We start from the raw sequence: 21,509 nt of genomic DNA, 5'->3' as shown, positions 1-21,509 counted from the left end.
ATCATATATGACATTTGATCATCAAAAATAAATTATAATTGCTTTGATTACATCATAATTTCACCACATTTCAAAGCTGAATATAAAAACCTGATATTAATTCAGTAAATAGCATTCAATCTTCAATATTTGAAAATTACATGTAAAAGATAACATGTTTATTCATATCATATAGTTATATAGTAAATAATAATATATATTTGCCATGCCCGCAATTTTACAATGGCTGGATGTGTGAAATCTGATCGCGTAAATAATGAACAGTGTCGCCTAAGGCCGAAGGCGAACACTCAATAACTCATAAGTTTAATTGCTTCTTGTCAAAAAAGAGTCTTTTGCGGTTGCCTCGCCTAATTGAAGAGCCCATTCCACTTATGAATCATAGTATTTATTCTTTCAAGAAATCAGTACACTTCATATGTTGATAATCCATCACACACTATAAGTGCATGTATCACATAAATTCTTCCAAGTATATGCTTGTATATAGCAACAATGACAATTGAGTAAACAAAAAATAAAAATACATGTAAAAAGCAGTGGATCATTGGTAAGTACTTACGAAAAACTGGCATTGCAAAGGATTACAGTACAATCATTGCATTCTGCAAACAACTGGTCATATGTGTGGAATGAAAGGGTTGGATTTTATTTCTCCTGGGTAGATAAAATAGGGTGAAATATTTAACGGAACACTTGAACTTGTCCCATCAACATAATCAGCCCCAAAAACTTTTTCATTTCTTTCAAAGTAATATTTTTCCACTTTCCCAATTTTTTATATAATTTGTAATTAATCTATTAGATTCGTTTACAAAATATTCAAACAAATCATCACCGATACATAACTCTATCGCATCACTTACAGTTTGAGGACAATGGACATTTGAATTCAAACCGCGGCCTAAAAAAGATTCCAGAACTGGGGGACTCAAATTATCAAACAATGACCACTCGTCCACATCCTCATCTGAGCTCGTCTCCGAATCTGAATCACTTTCAATAGTGCGACGGTGAAACGTTCTAGGTCTTGGTATTTGTTCATCATCACCGGGTTCGTTGTCTGACACCTCTTCAATATCATCATTCCATGAACAATTAGATAAATTGTCGGCATACACTTCATCGTCACTATCATTCGCTTGTAAAGACATTTTTGTAGGGATAAAGTCCTATACAATGCTAATATATTCAAATACCAATATATACCAATAATACCATATCAAAATACCAAACAGTATGAAAAATAGTACAATACGTGAAATGACTCAAACTAAACTGGAGATTGAGATCGCATAAAAGCTCTAGATTTATGGCGACGCATTTACAAGCGGCACACTAGCTAATCCGGACAAGGCATCTCAAATAATGTCGACAGACTGTCGCCTAGCACCCAGGTAGCAAATTACCCTTCAAGGCGTTTTATTTCACGCTGATAACAAACCCGTATAATGCCGTTTCCCGCCAAAAACCGACAGTCGATAAAAACGGCATTTGCCGTGTCCCGCAGTTGACCGACAGTCTGCGAAAAACGGCAAATGCCGTGTCCCGACGACAATGTGTTAATTCAATTGATTAATGAATTTCATGTAATATACTTACTCATCACTAGTCCTCTGTGTGCCCCACGCCGGTCTGGGGGCGGGGGCTGCTTGGCTTTCTTGCACCCGAGCTAGACCACCACGACCAAAAGCAACCCCTCCTCCATTCCCGCCATTCAAAGGTTTACCATCCTCAGTATCACGACGACGGGGAGATCTGTAATAAAGCACAAAAAAAATTACATTACTCTTTCAAAGAATTCAGGTACCTGATCAAAAATATACAACTTGTCTATGGTATATAAAACAGTTGACTATTTTAAATTATACAATTTAAAAATCGAATGAGAAATATTTAGATATTGTTTCAGTAGCATTTGAAAAATAATTAGGTAATACAAATAAGAATATATAAATAAGAATAAACAGAGTATTATAATCGGATTTTAAAGCAGCTTCTTGAAAATCAAATGAATTCAAACAAGCAACACTATTTTAGTGATATATTTTTGCGTTATTATTCTGTTTCAGACAGCATTACAGAGTCCGTCATCGGGGCAAATGTGTAATCGATGATGGACATGATAGATGATAGACACTGTAATGACGTCCGAAATGCTGGCTAAAGAAAGAGGTAGCACAACACCCCAAAAATAAATAACTATGATACTGGCAGTGAAAATCTCAAGTCATATCCAATCAATACTATTGTTTGTCGTAAGCTGCGGATGCATTGTAATTTTTGTTAGTTTATTGTGTAAAAACCAAACATGTGAAGTGAATGGAGTATTTTTGAACATCCACTATGCAATATTGGATGACTTTCAGGAGATTCCTCAACAAAAAATAGGTAAAAACACGGTAAAACTTTACCTACAACTACCGTTTTTAATACGCATTTGATCAACTTAATGACAATAAACAACAACTTTATGCATTTACGATTTCGAAAAATATTGATATTTAATATTATTTACGTAAATAATAATTTACGAGAAAATTTGGCATACAACGCACCATTTTGACAGAACAGAATAACCCAACCTAACCTAACCTATCCTAATAAAACTTAATCTAACATATAATAACCCAACATAACCTATAATAACCCAACATAACCTATAATAACCCAACCTAACCTATCCTAATCTAAGATATAATAACCCAACCTAAACTAAACTAACCTATAATAACCCAACCTAACCTAACCTATCCTAATCTATCATATAATAATCCAACCAAACCTAACCTAACCTATCCTAACCCAACCTATCCGATCCTAAACTACCCTATAATAACCTAAGCTAACCAAACCTAAAATCAAAACGTTTTATTTTTAAAAAAAATCGTAGTAACCCTATATTAAGAAACCAAATTCATATGATTTTTGGGAGCAAATTTGGTCGCCTAATAATTAATAGGTACGTGGCCAGCGATCTCGAATAATTGTCTATTAATCGTATGCAGAGATGTGCTTTATTTCAAATAAATCCATTTCAAATGGAAATGCAAAATGGGTATTTTCCATTTTGCATTTTAAATGCTTTTCTAAAAACCATTTTGCATTTTGCATTTTAAATGCTTTTCTCAATGCATTTTCCATTTTAAATGCTTTTTTGCAACATTCTTCCTACTATCTCCACTCATCTTTTTTTCATAAGCCCCAAATGTCAGTCGGTCCTCAACCTCGCTATGAGAGATAATTTCCTTTGTTAAGTTGCTCCCTGGTAGGAGCCCTGGCAATTGAGTGATACCATTACAAAAAAATACTGATTCAAATACTGAACATGGGGCCATGACGCTGTAATATTAAATGTTAGATAGCAGTTTCTATGTGTTTACGTTGGCAACATTTGTCCCGCGCAAATTTTTTGTGGTTCATAATCTGTAGTCGTGGCATTTTTGGATTTACCATCATGTAATATGTTTGTTCTACATTGAGGTCTATTATTAAATGACAAAACTGTTTAAAAATTCTATAATTTATTCAATTGTTTGACCTGAGAAACCATTTTGCATTTTCAATGCATTTTGAAAATAGGTATTTTGCATTTTGCATTTTAAATGCTTTTCTAAAAACCATTTTGCATTTTCCAATGGAAAAGTTTTGACCCATTTCCATTTTGCATTTCAAATGGTTTTGGGTACCCATTTTGCACATCTCTGATCGTATGTCTTTCATGTTTTCTACACTGCCCACAAACAAACGCGAATTATGCGCGATGTTCATTTCGGCGTTCTGTCAAAATGGTGTGTTGTATGGCAAATTTTCTCGTAAATTATTATTTACGTAAATAATATTAAATACCAATATTTTTCATAATCGTAAATGCAAAAAGTTGTTGTTTATTGTCATTAAGTTGATCAAATGATTGTTTTTTTTTTTAAATGCGTATTAAACGGTAGTTGTAGGTAAAGAATTACCAAAAACACATTTTTTTTAATAATCATGTTGTCTAATAAAAAAAAAAATTAACGATTAATTGAGCAGAAAACCGGTTAAAGAGAATAAAATCTGACAGTAATACATATATTAAAAGCTTTACAAACCTGATGAAGAATCTAGTGAGCGGTGTGGAATGCCTTGTGAGGGAAGGCGTTCTCTGCAGCCTATGGAAGCCATGCTGCTCCACACAACTTCTCCAGAGAGCTTTGGCAGCCCGAGGTCCTCCGGTGTTGAAGCCAACCACCGTATCGTAGCTCTCAGACTACAACACAAAAAATAACATATTATTAGTAAAAAAAAAAACTAGATTTAAAACGCAAAACAACTACAAAGCCTATGTACATTTATATTTTCAACATACCGTTTTGCACTCGTTTTTGAATTTTGAAATAGTGTTCTGTTCACAAAATATGTTGTGGGTAGGTACACATGTATTTTCTGGATCGGAAAATGGTTCCACGAGTACTAAATGCAACATTTCATTTATTTTTTAAATTATAACAAAGTGTTACTAGTTGTGAAAGAATTCTGTTATTGGGTAGGTACCTAATCTTTATTCTGGTTAGGAAAATGATTCTGTGAGTACCTACTTGACATACCTAATAATTTTAATGCAACCAAATTCAATTTGAAAATAGAACAACACATATTATATTACAAGTGAATAAACTATTTTTAAAAATGATTATCTTTGGCAGGGGAGTATAACTCCGATCGAAAATTGGAACTGAAATATTGTGACGTCATATGATTGCCTAACTATATCCACCAATGAAAAACTCTGAGAGTCCATGGAATAAACTTTCAGAGTTTTTCATTGGTGTATAGTATAATAAGTAGGCTCCGAATGAGAATTTTACTGTCTATGTATTGGCATATCTATGGTTTTTTAGGACCAATTTGTTTCATACAAAAAGCCCGAAGATATCGATCTAGTGAGTGGTTTATTTATGATCGTTGGTGTCAAGTCCATGATACCGCAGAAGGACCATTTATAAAAATGTTCAGGAGGGACAAAAAACTATCTAAGGATATATGCGCTCTCGCTTTCTTATGTACTGGGGATGGTTCATTCTGCGGTATTGACTTTAACCCAGTACAAGCAGTCTATAGGTCAATTTCAAAATTTGAAAGCACCAATCAAGGCGGCTTGTGCTATTCAACTTTTGTAATTATTGGTTCAAATGTGGTATAGAACTTTCTCAAATTTTGTTTGATTATATTTAAACAGTACTCACTGCCTCTCTTTTGAGTTGAATAAAGAACTGCTTTCTTTTGAAGGATATTTTGACAATCTTGGCCCACGAGAAGGTATTCACACGGAGTGTATTTTGGAAAACAACCAATCCTTGCGAAGTCACTCCGATGGCAATGTCTTTCCCATTTGAATCCTGAAAAAAAATGAAGGTACGTAAGTAAATGCACAATATCAAAATTTTCTCCCGTTTTAAATTATTTGTGGGGAATAAACAACAAAATAATAGCTTCTATAATAATGTTTATTGCTCTAGTTTTTTTAATGTATTTTTTGTCGATGTAAAAAAAGTATATAAATAATACAATGACGTTAAAATACATCTAGACAGGTTGTGGAGCTTTTAAATACGCAAAACGCCGTCTGGTCCTATCGTTTATTTTGTTCATACACACATATTCTTTGAATCTTTGTCATACATAACCGACGTTTGAATTAAGAATTTATTAGAAATGAGTGTTTCTTACTTGCCACATTTCATCCTAATTTTGTGAAACAAAAACAAGTCTATATGTAATCATTGAAGTAATAAAAGTTAATTTATATAACAAAGTTTTGTTATATTATTTACTAATAATTAATAAATATGTAGTTACATATGCTGTAGTGCCCTTCACAGAAAAGGCCCTAATAAGTCTATTATTATTTATCAATACCCCCACAGCATTGCTAGGCAAACCAGTTATTAGGAAGCTCTACCAACTTCCTGAATGGTCACGAAACCTTGATTTCCCGGTCATCAATAACCATTGTAACGGTCACGTCAAAAATCTATCAAAATGATTATTCTGATTACATTGTCAGGGCGCATGTCATTAAACTCCACCGAATACCTAATGAGTAAACATGTCTAAGGATATAATAAAACAAGCGACCTCTGGGTTTACTAGAAGTATTGTTGTTATTGAAAGAGAAGTTATGCATGTCCTGACAGGGACGTTAAAAATACTCGGAATCGAAGGTACGTAGTGTGGTCAATCACGTAATCAGAATTTAGATAAACATATTTATGTTTCTAGCCATGTACACATCTCAGAAAAGATTTAAATGTTTTGTGAGACCACACAAGAGTTCCATTAGCGGAACTAGTGGGTCTAGGGTACCGGCAATTGGGGAAAGTAGTAACTAGTGAGGCAAAAGGAAATGGGTAGGAGTAAGGTTTGGAAGTACTTGAATATTCAGATCTGGTTACCCGATACATATAGCTAAAGCATTTTAAAAATGGTTCTTTTATCAGGGCGAAATTAAGGGCCTTCAACTCTCTGAGAAAAAATGTCTATTTTTGATTTTGAAATCTTAACACATTTCCGACGGGTATTTTTTGCGCTGGCGCTACGCTGTCTCTGGGCGAAAATAAAGATCCCGCGCGAATTTCTTTAATTTGTTTTAAATCGCTATATCTTCGAAAATAATTAAAAGTATTTTGATAAAAATTTCTACGTAGTAACTCAGCATACCCAAGCTATAAAAGTACTAAACGAAAATCGAATATTATTTGAAATGCAACTCAATTAACCTTGTAATATGTTTATTACGGTCCGCCTATCGTTATTTGCCCATACCTGATTTGTTTAAATACGTCCGACATCTCTGGCTCGCTTGCACTTAAGAGTTGAGTGTGGCAGAACAGAGATAGAGAGAAGGATGAAAGTAAATTGAATGCTGTTGAAAAGAGATCCCTGAGGCACATGTGTCGGCATAGTCCAGTGGTAACGCATTGGACTGCCATTCCGAAGGTCGCGGGTTCGAACCCGGCGTGCGCAAATAAATTTTATTTGATTAATTTGTGTTATTTCACAATTAATTAATTAAAATAATAATATATAGTATATTTGCGGCACGTTCCAGAGTGGAAGATACTACCAGTATCGCCCTGGTGTAAGACCACCATTCAGAATTGAAACGTTGCTCCAAATGGCTTTAGCCGTGTTTAGTGACTAGATCTGAATAGCCAGGTACTTCCCCACCTTCCTCTTTCCCTTCCCCACTTACCTTCAGCCTCACAACATCCCCCAATTGGGGATGCCATAGTCTCACTGGCTCCAGACGGGAGCAGTTGGGACTCTTGTGAGGTATAAAAAAAAAAATTTAAAAAAAAATGTGTGGTAAAACCATGTGTGATCATGTGAGAAATGTGGAGATCCGCAACTAATGTAAGAGTAATGAGTAAGATTAAGAAAGGGACGCTTAGATGGTTTGGGCATGTAGAGCGAATGAGCGAAGAAAAGAGCGTAAGGTAAATATATGATGCGAATGGTAGCAGAAGTCGGGGACGCCCGAGGAAGACATGGCACGATCGAGTGAATCAGATACTCGAGTCGGGCCATGTCAAGAGTCAGAATAATAGAAGAGTATGTACGAGACGATGTACGAATGTGAATGAGACAAGAAGTGAGTGCCAAGACCGAGTTGTTTGGCGGTCCGTCCTCTCTGCCTGCCCCTGCCGAGAAATGGTGTGATGGTTAGTTAGTTAGTTAGTTGCAATAACAAAATATGTAACAATTATTTTTATAAGCAATAATTATTAGCCTGAAACACTCATCCACATTGAAAAATCTCCTGATAAAAGATACATGACGCCAACGGGACTTGAACCCGTGTCCTTTCGATTTCCGGTCGACAGCTCTGACCACTGAGCTATGGCGGCTTATCTCTTATCCGCGAAATAATCAATATATACTAGTGTTTCATTCAACAATTACTGTTTGTTACATTTTTTCACCTGAAAACAACCAACTTTATTTTATATGAGAAAGGCATTGTAAGTGTTAACTCTCTCACTAGATGGCGTCGAGACAAATTGTCTACATTTTCTGGTGAAGATACTTGAACTTGTCAAATATTAATTATTATTTTTTGGTAAACTAATGTTTAAGACAAGATTTTTTATGCATAGCACAAAGGGTAACAATTATTTTTATAAGCAATAATTATTAGCCTCAAACACTCATCCACTAATGTTATCAAATTAATATACTATCCTTTTGTTGAAATACCGATGTAAATGAAAGGCACGAAGATAAATATAAAAGAAGACTTGCATAACGATTCGATAATTATGTACATATAGTAGGGACCTTTACAAAGAGATTGGTATTTAATATTCATATAAAAACATTGAATAACTCTGTCTTTGGAATGAGGTAGAAAATAATAATAAAAGGTAGAACTACCCTTCCCGGCGTTAAGCATCAATCGACTGAACGGGTAGAACTACCTTTCCCGGCCGAAGTGAGTCAAGAATAAAGCAGAAAATCTGTATCTCTAAGGCAGCACCAACTCTTGAACGGTAAGCTCGACCAAAAGCATTAAACATCAGCTTTTACATTTTGAATGTACAAAGCGGGAGAAGTCAAAATGAAACAATTCAGAAATTTATTCAGTGTTTATGTGTATTTATTAAAATCAATGTCAGTTAGACTTCATTAAATTAAACTACAAAAAAACCTCATGTCTCACTGACCATAAAAAAACCCATAAAATTTCAACACACGCATAGAATGATAATACATTGAAGCTTAGCTAAATGAAAAATCATGTTAACCTCACAAAAACAATAAAAACGCTGACCTTGAAATATTTACGAAAATTAATCTAATTAAATACGATACATAATATATTTAATTTCTCAATAGCCAATAGTCAATAGCCATCACCGTAATCCAAGACTGTTGACCTTGGCGCTGTTGGGAAACCCATTGAGACTGCGCATTTAAGATGCGTACTGTGACACGTCTCCCCGGCCGCCGGGTGACTAATAATGACATTACCATCTCATTGTCATTCGTCACACCCTCCCTGCTGACCCTGTTCTGTAGGAAGTGATACCCGCCGGCAATATTAATTCTTATTAGCATCAGATATCAACGGAAGTTACCCATATGCATCCGGCGAGAATTACTTTTCATCAAATTGCTAATGAAATCCGGCGGCAATTGCATAACATTTCTAAGAACAAAACAAACCAATTCTTTAGAACAGTGTGATCATTCAAAAAGATAGCAGACAATAATTAGGTTCCAATGGTTGAGTGTTATTTTTTATTTTATTTTTAATTATCTATTATTAAGTTTGCGTGTCTGATGTATTCTGTAATAATTCATAACTGCACCTGTTTTCGGAAGTCACGAATCACGGGGTACTAAGTGTAATCTGATAATATTCTATCTTAATAATTTTAATTATGATAAAATGTGCAATTAATTTAGATTTTGAACTGGTTTAAAAAATGATTGCATTGATAATCAGCTTAATATTTTAAAACAATTAATTGATTGCTTCCTTATGCAATATTTTATTAATATTCAAACTAGCAGAGCAGAATATGACCACAAATGTATCATTTAATTTTAATAAGGGACTTTGAGCTGTCGGTGATACTGAATTTGTTATAAATATATAGTCATCAAAGAATGACAAATAAAAGTGACGTACACATATCTTATTCTTATCTACTAAAAATTATATATTACTAGCTTTACCCCGCCACGCGTTGCTGTGGCTCAGTCTATCTGTGCAGATATAAAAACAATAGCGCATATTGATTTTACGTCCAACAGATGGCGCTGTTTAAAAAAGCAATCAGTGGAGAACTTTCTGAGATTTAAGATTTTGAACAAACGAACATTAATATTTTTATTCATATAGATTTTACACAAGTAAATTAGAAGGTTTTTTTTAACGGTTTGTTTTAAAATATTATGAAAAATTAAAAATATAGAATACTAGTTTAAATATAAAGTTTTCTGGCTAATCTATTATGACTTAATTAAAACATAAAAATAGTTTGTTGACTAACAGATTTTTTGATTTCATCACCACGGGTTGCGTTCCCAAAACAGATTTATTTTCTGTTAGGATTTTTTTCAAAGACAAACTCACCCTCGTATGAAGCCGGTTGCAAAGGGATAAAAATGAGGGATACAATAAAATAGTAAAATACAACCAATTGCTTTTGTGATTACAGAAAAACGATTTTTCAATTTAGTGGTGGTATTAATTCACAAATAAACAAATTAAAGAAAGTTGTCGGGTATTTCTCACAACCATTGTTCCACCATATCGAAACGTCATTCAGATGTTAAGATTCACCTGAGAAAACCGATGACAAGTGAATGACCTATGTGATTTAACCTCCGTTCAATGTCAAAAAAACTATTGAGATTTAATCGATTGAGAAATGCAGAGTGAATAAACCACAGACTTCTAAGGACATGCCACAATGCCAGTGCTTACATGTCAACTGTAACGTACCCCAACATTATGTTTAAACTAACCAAGTACCTGTGAAATACTACAGAATAAGTTTTACCCATTAATAATTTCACACATAAATGACTAACGGATTTATTTAAAAGTTATAATTTTTTATAAATTTTCATATTTGCTTTAACCCTTGAGACGTTGTTGATTTGCACGGATCGAACCTTCTACAATCTTCCATTTTTTCAAAGACAATAACAAGCACTATTTCGTTCTCTTTCTGACATAAAAGAAATAATTAATTTTTAGATGAGAGGAAGAGAGATATATGCATTTTAATAATGTGCGGTCGTTCTGGGACAAATATGGTCTTAGGAGAGTATAATGCGCGCACGGCATTTGGGACTGTTTGGGTCTTAGAAGGTCCCAAGGGTTAACAAAATTAGAAAATGAAAAACTTGTTAACCTTTTGAACGCGTTAATTTGCTCCGTTTTATCTATACCCGTACGCGGTACATATTTTCAAATACCTATGCACGCAATTAAATGTCAAATTATAGCATTATCGCATGATTTATTGGACTATATGGACAGAACAGATTATTCTCCACAATATGATAACAAATCCTCGTGTGTCAACACTCTTAGATGTTTATAAAAACAAAATCATAAAATTTCATACAAAGACGTACCGTATCTTTTGAATGTGGTCCCGCCATTCACTCGGCGTGTGTGTACTTAGGCCACTGCGTTGATAGACACAAATGGGACACCATGAGCACTTATCATTTTTTGTTATGAAAACTTTTTCTAAAACTGGACACTTAAATTTTATGTCACTTAATATACATAATAACAAAATTGAACTAACGCCATCCGTTGACAAAATTGTAAACTATAGCACTCGAAGGCGCGAAGAGGCTCACTTGATTATCGATGTTTTTTAATGAAATACAATTTTATTTTCAAGAAGCGGGAAATAAATTTATGTCAAAAGACCGCTGGAATATCGGCATTCAAAGTTTCCGTATCAACTGTTGATACAGCCGCGTGTGAGTATGGACTTTTTGCCGTAACAACAGTTGATACGGCTGCGTGCAAAGAGTTAAAAAATAATTGTTACAGTTTCTATCATTCATTTTCCAAAGTTTCGGCGAATAAATCCAAATTTTACAAGATAGTTTAACTACAAGATTAAGGCGATGCCATACGTCGTGTAATATTTTGAATCGAGCCGCCATTAATAACACTCCTTACGTAGATGGCGATAAGGCTTAAATTCCCGCTAAACACCATCCAGTTGTTTTGATTTGGACAAGAAAAAAACATGGCCAAAAAGTGCCTTTTATTTTATTTTGTGGATGTTCAGGCATAAATGTTTAAATGTTTTCTGGCCATTTTATAAATAACTTAATTTGCCACATTATACAATAAAACCATAACCGAAAATGGGTTCGTAAGTAGGAAATTTTGAACTTTAAAGCAGTTTTCATAGGCCTTCTAAATAAATTTTTTCTGGGCTTATAAAAAGACTTATGTAAAAAATACTCGATTATTTCAAAAGCCAAGATGTATTATACTCGCGGTATTTATTTAAAGCATCAGAAACATTTCTAGACGACCAAATTTTCAAACCAAAAACACATGATTTTGCATTACTACGTATGGCATCGCCTTAACAACAAAAGTTTTAAATAGATGATTATAAAATTGAAATAATTGCTAATATTTAAAAAAATTGATTACATAATGGTATTACCGTATTACCTATTACGGGACAATCCCTGATCATGAAATATGTAAATTATGTAACAAAACTAGTTTACGTCTAGAAGTATTTCCCTCGTACCGAGTTCTTGTGTGGCCATTGTATAATAAATTACCCTTAATTAGCAATTACAGTTAACACAATTATCACTTTAATGACTCGTCTGAAAATAGTTTCATAAACGTTTTTCTATATACATATAAAATAACATATATTATGTTCGGTTCCATGATAACTCAACACTGTGACAATTCAACACACTTTTAAAAAGTGATATAAAGTCATTGGAAAACGACGAAAAAAAAAATTTAAACCTAACCTACTTAACCCAGTTAATAAAGTTTTTGTTTCATCACTTTCCATGACTTTTTAAAGATGTGATGAATCATCATTGTGATGATTTATCCGGTCCCCATTATATTCATTGCAATACACATCTATATAAATAAAAATCTTAATGTTCGTTTATTCAAAATGTTAAATTTCCGAAAATGTCTTCAACGATTGCTTTGAAATTTTGACACAGCGTTGAATTCACCTGTGTCAGTTAAACGCAAAAGGCGCTATTATTTCTCCATCTGCACAGACAGACTGAGCCACAGCAACGCGTGGCGGGATAGAGCTAGTATTATTATAAGTTTTCCATATTACTTTGTAACATTTTATATAAAAAAAAGTCAATTATAGGAACAATAGAATCTAAATTAGAATCTTTTGATGTCATGAATCACAGAATGGCATATAAAAACTGAAAACTTATTATTTGTAAAAACCTAAGCTATAATTTTATAATCATTTTAATTTCCATTGTCTGAATGTCAAAATGGTTTTACTGATGATTACAACAAGAAGTTAAATGCACGCACATTTAGAATTTTGAAAAATAAATAAATGCCTTAACCTTTGCAAGACTCGACGATATCAAAATTGCTTTCTGGTAGTAAGTTGAAGGACATGAAATTAACTATGAAATTCCATTTGGTAGAACTTTTACCAAAATTTTAAAATAATGTTAAGGTTGGCTAACTTTGTAAAGCTAATAAAAATATTATTTTTCAACATATAAAGGGGTAAAATGCCAATGGCTGACAGCTTTTCATAATAACTTACTTTATTGGCAAAATGATTTTTTGTAACTTAAATCATCTTATCAGATAATGTGTTTATATATTTATAAAAAAATTGTATATCTATCATATAGATGTAGTTTCCTCAGGATAGCTACGTATATCCAGATTTTTTCTCTCTCTCTAATGTCTTAAAAAAATATAAGACATTAAAAAAAATTCTTGAGTTTCATTATATTTTCCAGCTAAAGTAGCGTTCTTCACAATAAACATAAGTCAATTTAGCCTTTCTGTAAACAAATACAGTACTATGAATTTTGAAAAATGGAATTGTGACATTTAACATGGAATTTTTAGCTATGCGCTTATTCAGATAAAATAAATATATTTGCAATGACTAAGCGACAAGCTTGAATTATTATTTCCTAGCCAAGCAAATAAAATATATTTTGGTATGCTGGGAGCATTTTTTTAGGTTCAAAATACCATAAAATCTAGCACAAATAATTTAACATTCTTTTTAAAAGTTCACAATGAATTAGACGACTTGATGTGTTCTGAAAGGCTAAAATAGAAGTGGAGCCTGATACAAATAATTTCTTTGACCAAATGAAGATTTAGTGTGAATTGCCACAAAGTTCAGATCAGAGCCAATTCTTGTAGTGCGAATTTGCTGCGAACATTAAATTATTAACGTTTATCTCGTTTATTATATCCTGAAATACTTAGCATGAAGATAGTTGAACATATTTGATAAAATTGTAAACATATAACTGCTTTTATTTCAGCATAAACGTCAAACAAATCTTGGATAAAATAATAAAATTACATCAGCTTCCAATTATTCTATTCATCTCGGCGGTAATTCTCACACCCACAATAAACACCAGATGGCAATTTGGTTCATTAGCAAAATATTACGAGGCCATAAAAGTGTAAGGCGGATGTATTCTAAATAATTATAGTAATGATGCGTGTTTACAAAGACTATGTATTCCAGTAAAATATATTAAAACACCACTTTTTGCGTGCATTTCCAAAACAGTAATCTTAACTTTTAATCAATCTTATTTATAGATCTATCTTAACTCAAACTCCCAGTTTCCTGAGTGGAATTTCCTTCTAAACTGTGTTTTCCCGCCTATAATGGAACTGTCAAACCAATATTTTGCTTTTAATTACATAGTACACTTCATAGAATAAAGAAGAAAACTAGAAGTGCCTTCCATATAAATTTGAATGGAAACAAATGTTCCATTTAGTTCAATCGCCCAGCGTTCCGTCTCACTCACATTCGCCTGACATCGTAGATCTCCATCTCATTTGAATTTCGTAAACACAATTTTGTATTGGAAATTTAAGCCTCGATTAGGAAAATAATTGGATCCAGACATGGTACAACACATCATTAAAAACAGCAAATTCGATAATGTGAAATAAAATTTTACAAGCTTAGATAAACTAACCAGAACAAATGTCGATTCAAATTGCAATCAGCTGTAAAGCATAACGGTCAAATATGGTGATGCTGATCAGCTGGATTTGAAAAAAAGCTTAAACGGGCCGAGAATATACGTTTAATTGGGAACATTCAAATATCAAAAATTCAAAATTGCGCTGAATGTCGATTTGATGGTCGTGATAAATACGATGGTGTTTAAAATATCCCAACATAATTGAATCTTACCTTAGCGGGATGCGCATCTATCCCGTATCCATCCAGCCTCCTGGCGTGCTCCAGGTAATGGAGGTCTGCAGCGGCACGGGACTGGCCACGGTGAAGTCGGTGCAGCTCCCTGACTCTTCTCTGATCCTCCACCCCCTCCACTCCGCACTCTGAGGGGTTGAACGCCTCCCCCCCAGCTGTCCAGTCACCCAGGTCAGCTGTAGAGATGGTGGGAACAGTGTTAATTTGATTTGTTAAAAGGGTATCAAAGACTATTCTATGACAATAATAATGAACCCTAATGCGCCTCACATGGTTTTAACATAAAATATAAAAGTTAAAATAAATATCCTCGATACAAAAAATGTTAGAGAGTTACGATCAAAGATAAAGGCCTCTTTGATCGAGGGGTAAGGCTCTCGTCTGGCGAGATGGAGGTTGCGGATTCAAATCCCGGCATGCGCAAGTAAATTTTATATGATTAATTTAACAAAATTTATTTTTAGCTTATTTGACAAATCATTAAAATAATATATAGTATATTTACGGCACGTTCCAGAGTAGAAGATACTCTCATTATCGCCCTGGTGTAAGACCACCATTCAGAATTAAAATGGTTTTTGGTGACCAGATCTGAATAGCCAGATACTTCCCCACCTTCTTCTTCCCCATCTCCTTACCACTCCCCACTAACTTCAGACTCACAACATACCCCAATTGGGGATGCCACAGTCTAACTGGCTCCAGACGGATGGGAGCAGTTGGGACTCTTGTGCGGTTACACATAATTTGATATGTGCATAGGTAATAAATTTTTGCTTAGAACATCAATAATTTTACATTTTTAACAATATTACACACAATAATTGAAGACATTTGAAATACTTCTACAAAGAGGAACAGCTGAATACGAGATAAACAGTGAAATCTGTGCAGATTTAGTGGCTTTCAACCGCAGTAAGCAATTTATATGTTTCCGTACGAATAATAATAATTTGATAACTTATATAGCGCCGTTTTTAGAGGGAGACGTGAAAAAATGTTATTCGAAAGTTTTTTTTGTAATAAACAATAGCCATTTTGAACTTGAATATTAGTTCGCGAAATTATGCCATTGTTGATGTAATTTGCATGGAATAATTTAAAATGTCAAAATCTGTAGATATCGTATCATTTCATATTCTTTTTTTTCAATTGACCTTCTCGATTTCTGGACTCCTAGAGCCGCCTCTGCTTTTCAGATAGATAGGCATACATCATTTATAGAATATTCTTTACAACACCATATGTGCCTTTATGCAGGATATGTATTAAAAATTCTCCACGCAAGAGGTTTCCAATGTTTTCTGCGTAGTTGGTTATAAATACACAGAAAGCATGAATAATGCAGGATTCATAGTCTCTTTAGCAAACACTTTGCAGATATATAACAATAGTTGGCAATATAAAACTTCACATAAGAAAAACAATCAATTGACTAAATAATGTAGATTTGTTATAGTCTGGTTGCACAACAATAAAAACAATAAATTATAAAGGACTTTCAAGCGAGATTAATTGTGCAAATTGGGAAAAAAGAAGAATAAAACAAGACATCTTATAGTTATTTATTTTTGGGGTATTATAATACCATGTTTCGCAAGTTTTCGCAAGCAAGCATTTCGCAAGTGCGCCTTACTGTCGAATTTGGCAGCCATCTCTGGTCCGGAGCCCCTAAATACCTGAAAAAAACCCTTGACTCTGTGCAGAAACCGGCGGTCCGTTTGATAGATTCCCCAATCTTAACAAACGGACTGCAATCTTTAGAGCACAGGCGTCAGGTAGGTATGCTGTCCTTGTTCTATCGGTATTACAATGGAAGATGCTCTGAGGAACTAGCGTCATTGATCCCTTCGGCACCGGTGCGTAGTCGGGATACACGCCAAACGCGCGCCTAACATTTGTACACAGTTGACACTTGTCACATGAGAACGGGTCGCTTCTACGATTCGTTCTTAAGTTCAACAGCTCGGCTGTGGAACGAACTGCCGGCCTCTGTTTTTCCTCCCTCCTACAACATGGGACTCACCCATGTTCACTCCTTCCTCTCCACAAAAAGACCCTCCACACAGCATCCCCAAAGATGACATAGGCCCTGAGGGAAATTATTTTCTTCAGGGCCTCCTGTGTGGAGTTGATATAAAAAATAAATGTTGCACTACCTCCTCCTTTAGCTAACATTTCGGACAGCATTACAGTGTCCATCATCAGGTGATACACATCATCTGCTTTGAGTGTGTTACGCTGTAGTGTCCACTATAATAGTTTTAGCTATGAAAATCTCAAATTACATCAAATATTGAGATCGTTTATGTTGGATATTTTCATTTGCGGACCAAAAATCTTGTTCAAACTGGGTAGGCAAAAAAACAGGCTTTTCACCTTTGTAGGTTTCATTCTGTTAATGACTTGGGCAACCAATATCGGTTTATAAATAGCACTGAATGTACACAAGAACTCTGAAAAACAAAATATTTCACATCGAGTGTGGTATTCTCACACAAATCAAGGAAAATTTATTAGAATATCATATCATTATTTGTGGCGTCATTGATTAAATTAAAATAACAAACTTTGTTTAAACTACTGTTCAAAACCAATGGTTTCTTCATCGGGAGACAAAGTGTACTATTATTATTATTTTTTTATTAAACAATTTCGATAATTGAATATATTTAATTTTTTATATACTATATATATATTTAAAATTTCACCCGAAGTAAGATAAATTAGAGCTTACTTTGGACATACAGACACACCCACAACATAATTTTATCTCTTCAGTGGGAAAGAATAAAATGTAGGTGATTCCTGACAAAAAATAGTATTAAAGCAATAAATAAAATAAAATTTAGACATTATTGAAAAAGCTGACTATATTATTATAATTTCTCAGATCTGCGGATCAGAAAGTAGGAAAAGGCAACTTCGGAGACTGTGCAAGAACAGACCAGGCCTGCAATGGTAGGAGGCTGCTGAAGTAGCCCAGGACAGGGAGGGATACCTGTTTATCGGACCTGTTTTTTACCGAATAGGACCATGGGAAAAAGATGACGATAATAACGATATAATTCACTCAGAACATTAAAAAAATCAACACACCATATAAAGGAATTTACCTTGAGCCTGGTAGGAAGCCAGCAGCAGTCTGGTGGGGCGCGGGGCTTGCAGCCTGCCGTCCCTGATGAGCCTCCTCAGCTGCAGGCAGAGAAGGCGCCGGGCGGCGGGTGACTCCACCCGCGAGGGCTCCTCGGGCCAGAAGCGGACACCAAACCAGAGGCAGGGAGCGGTGCCCGCCTGGTGACGCACGCGCTTTTGGACGTCCAACCAGCGCTGGAAAAAAATTTACATTATCGTTACAAGAGAGAGGCTAATAATTTTCAGTTCAAATTCTTTAGAAACATTGTAGTTAATCAAAGATATTAGAAGAACGAGATATGCTATGTTGGCCGCCGGACCGTAGCCGGAGTACTACCTAATTAGGGTACTTTGAACGGTATCGGGACGTGTACGCACAGAAATCTGTTCTATGTATTAGTGCGGATACCTTAGCGATGCCTTAGCGTAAGCGAAGGTGTGCAGTAGTATTGGTGAACAAAACCGGCGACACTCGGCAAAACAATTCCACTCAGTACGAACTGCGCGTAGCACATCTCGTTCTTCTAATATCTTTGTAGTTAATACATGCAGAGACTGCTCTTAATGCTGATTTATTCCGCTATACCTTTTAGCAGCCTACCTTCAACAATTTTTTTAAGTATTGAAGACAATATTAGTGATTTCTAAACGAAAATCTGAAACAGAAAAATCAGAAAAGGAAACGGTCACATCTGGGACTCGAGCCCAGGACCCTTGTCTTTCCGGGACAGTGCTCTACCGACTGAGCTAATGGGACCCTATTCCCCTCGGTCACTTTTTTAACTGTATCATACTTCGAATAAGAACCACTAACATTGTCTTCATTTTTTCCACTGCACATTTTTATTGGCAACTATCTTTATGTATGATCGCAAGATTCAACCCGAACTAAATGCAATCCAGACAGCGTCTTTTTAGATAAACCTATCTTATTTTTTTATTTTTAATGTGCGACAGTCAGTGACCGTTTCCTTTTCTGATTTTTCTGTTTCAGATTTTCGTTTAAAAATCACTAATATTGTCTTCAATATTTAAATATTACAATTTGAGGTTTTACTCAATAAAGTTATTCCGAAAAATAAAAATTTTTTTAAGCACCAGTCACAGAAGCTGGTGTGGTACTAATCCTTATAACTTGCGACAAACCTCATTTCGACTCCGTACAAAATGCTATTTATATCTATTCTATTATTAAAATATTTTTTTTACATGAAAAAAAAAAAACTATATTGGCAGTCCACGTGTTAAAGGATGCATGAGTTTCTAACACTGTTTAAAAAAAAGTTTTTACTCTTATTTTTTTATATTGCTAAATTCAAATGTGACTGTAAATAGGTACATTTCTAGATAAGTACGTACCATAACCTGTGTTAAAGAAAAAAAAAATAATGATATAAAATAGTTGGTACAAATTTGAATGTATTTAAATCTTACTTTTAATCTTTATTTTTATTTCCAATATGGTTTCTATAATAATGTGTATATTTTTTTAATTTTTGTTTTACCATAACATGTCCTTTTCACTTATGTTTTATTATTTGTTCTACAAAATATTATTTTGTTATTCTTACATAAATCATATGCAACTACCATAATACGGGCATGAGCCTAGTATGGTAGTTGAGAAAATCACCTTACAATTTTTTTAAATAAAAAAATAATTCTTGTATGAAAATATAACTTTGATTTTGGACAGGTCTAATAAAAATTAAATACAGGGTGTAACAGCATGTACCCGAAGAATTATAACCAGCGATTCCTGAGTAAATTTAGATTAAAAGAAGTAGTTGAAATTTTGCTGTCGGATGATTTTTTTTTACACACATTGCACTGATCGCACTGCTACACGTAGCGACGAATCATATGACTTATGTTCTGTCTCATCAGTTACCGTGCTGCTTGTTTAACAGAAAAAAATAATTTTCTTTAGTGAAAGTCTTTAAATCTTGTTTAAAACAGAAACCTTTAAAACATATCAGCTTAACCGGCTGGTAGCCAAGTGGACGAATGAGTCAGATTCACACCCAGGCGTTGCGAATTCAATCTTCTGCTAACTAAGTCCTCCATCATCTATCACACAAACAAAATTTTCCACTTGTATAAAAATGTGAAATATTTTTTCCCAGTCTTGTTTCTTCAATGTGTATCGTTTTGGCATCTAGCCGGGGCCTTCTCCGAGGTTGGGGACCTATCGAAAATTAGTAGAGATGTGCCGATTATGACTTTCGCCGACTAGCCGACTAGCCGATTAGTCGGTTGTAATAAGACCGACTAGTCGGCCGACTAGTCGGCTAAGCCGATTACGGTTTGAAGCAGAAGCTCTAGTCTTCTTACATCATAATTTACCCTTAATTAAAAAATATAAGTTATAAAAAATATAAGGAGATTATGATATTTTTGGTTGTCACAATTGTGACTTTGATTTGATTAGATTATGTAGGTATGGTTATAAGAAATATGTTTTTTTCATTTTTTTTTTGTTTTTATCAAACAGTTCATGTTTAGAATTTTTGGATTTATATATATATAATATATACATATATTACTATGCATCTTGTACATACAATCTTGCTTTAATACATATAACTGAGTTTGTTAATTTAAAAAATCTATTTTTTATTTTAATAATAAGAAATACTTATAAATGTTCATTGAAGATAAGAAGATATTATGTTGTTTTTTATGTTAATTAGGATAGGTACTAATTTTGTTCAATAAATGTCATAATTATGTTTTCTTTACAAGCAAGTAATTTTAAAAACTGATTACCAAAGGAAAGATTGCTTTACATTTTTTAATGTATAAGACTGATTATAAAATAAATAAAAAAATATATAATCAAGGTTTTTATTTCATGTAGTTCCCCGCATTCATATTATTGAGAAATACATGCAACGTAAGAAGCCGGATAGTCTGCGCTCTTTGCCGATTAGTCGCCGACTAATCGACGACTACAATAGTGGCCGGATAGTCGGCTTTACCGACTAGTCGCCGACTAGTCGGAACATCTCTAAAAATTAGATATATTATTCTCCGAGTCCTGTATCCTCAATGTGCCGCATTTTATTGACCTAGGTATATTGTTCGATAGCAAACTAACTTTTGTGTATCATATTAATAACATTATCAATAAGGCTCTTAAGACTCTTGGATTTGTTTTGAGAATTTCAAAAGACTTCAATAATTTAGGCACATTTATCATGTTGTATAAAACCCTTGTTAGATGCCAACTAGAGTATAACTCTACATTATGGTCTCCCTTTTACAATATTCATTCCGATAATATTGAAAAGATTCAACATAAGTTCTTGAAGTATATGATGATGACCGGTCAGTGGTTGAGTGGGCATAGCGCTTGGGTCTCACCCGAGCGTCGCGTGTTCGATT

At 34.2% G+C, this 21,509-nt stretch overlaps 1 protein-coding gene across 1 annotated transcript in view; it reads right to left on the bottom strand.

Moving 5' to 3' along the window:
- Ptpmeg (protein tyrosine phosphatase Meg) overlaps positions 1–21,509 on the bottom strand; it is a 54,724-nt gene that overhangs the window by 19,349 nt on the left and 13,866 nt on the right. Inside the window, exons 3-7 of the mRNA XM_089636737.1 lie at positions 18,104–18,317; positions 14,967–15,163; positions 5,226–5,378; positions 4,092–4,249; positions 1,603–1,758 (exon numbers count right to left, since the gene is read on the bottom strand). Of these exons, the coding sequence (XP_089492863.1) occupies positions 1,603–1,758; positions 4,092–4,249; positions 5,226–5,378; positions 14,967–15,163; positions 18,104–18,317 (878 nt within the window). The remainder of the gene's footprint in view (positions 1–1,602; positions 1,759–4,091; positions 4,250–5,225; positions 5,379–14,966; positions 15,164–18,103; positions 18,318–21,509) is intronic.

This window comes from Hesperophylax consimilis, chromosome 10 (assembly GCF_061612785.1).
Source record: "Hesperophylax consimilis isolate HC1 chromosome 10, BYU_Hcon_1.0, whole genome shotgun sequence".
Lineage (NCBI taxonomy): Eukaryota > Metazoa > Arthropoda > Insecta > Trichoptera > Limnephilidae > Hesperophylax > Hesperophylax consimilis.
The sequence above is the reverse complement of the archived record's forward strand: the minus strand, read 5'-3'. Positions and strand labels throughout refer to the sequence as shown.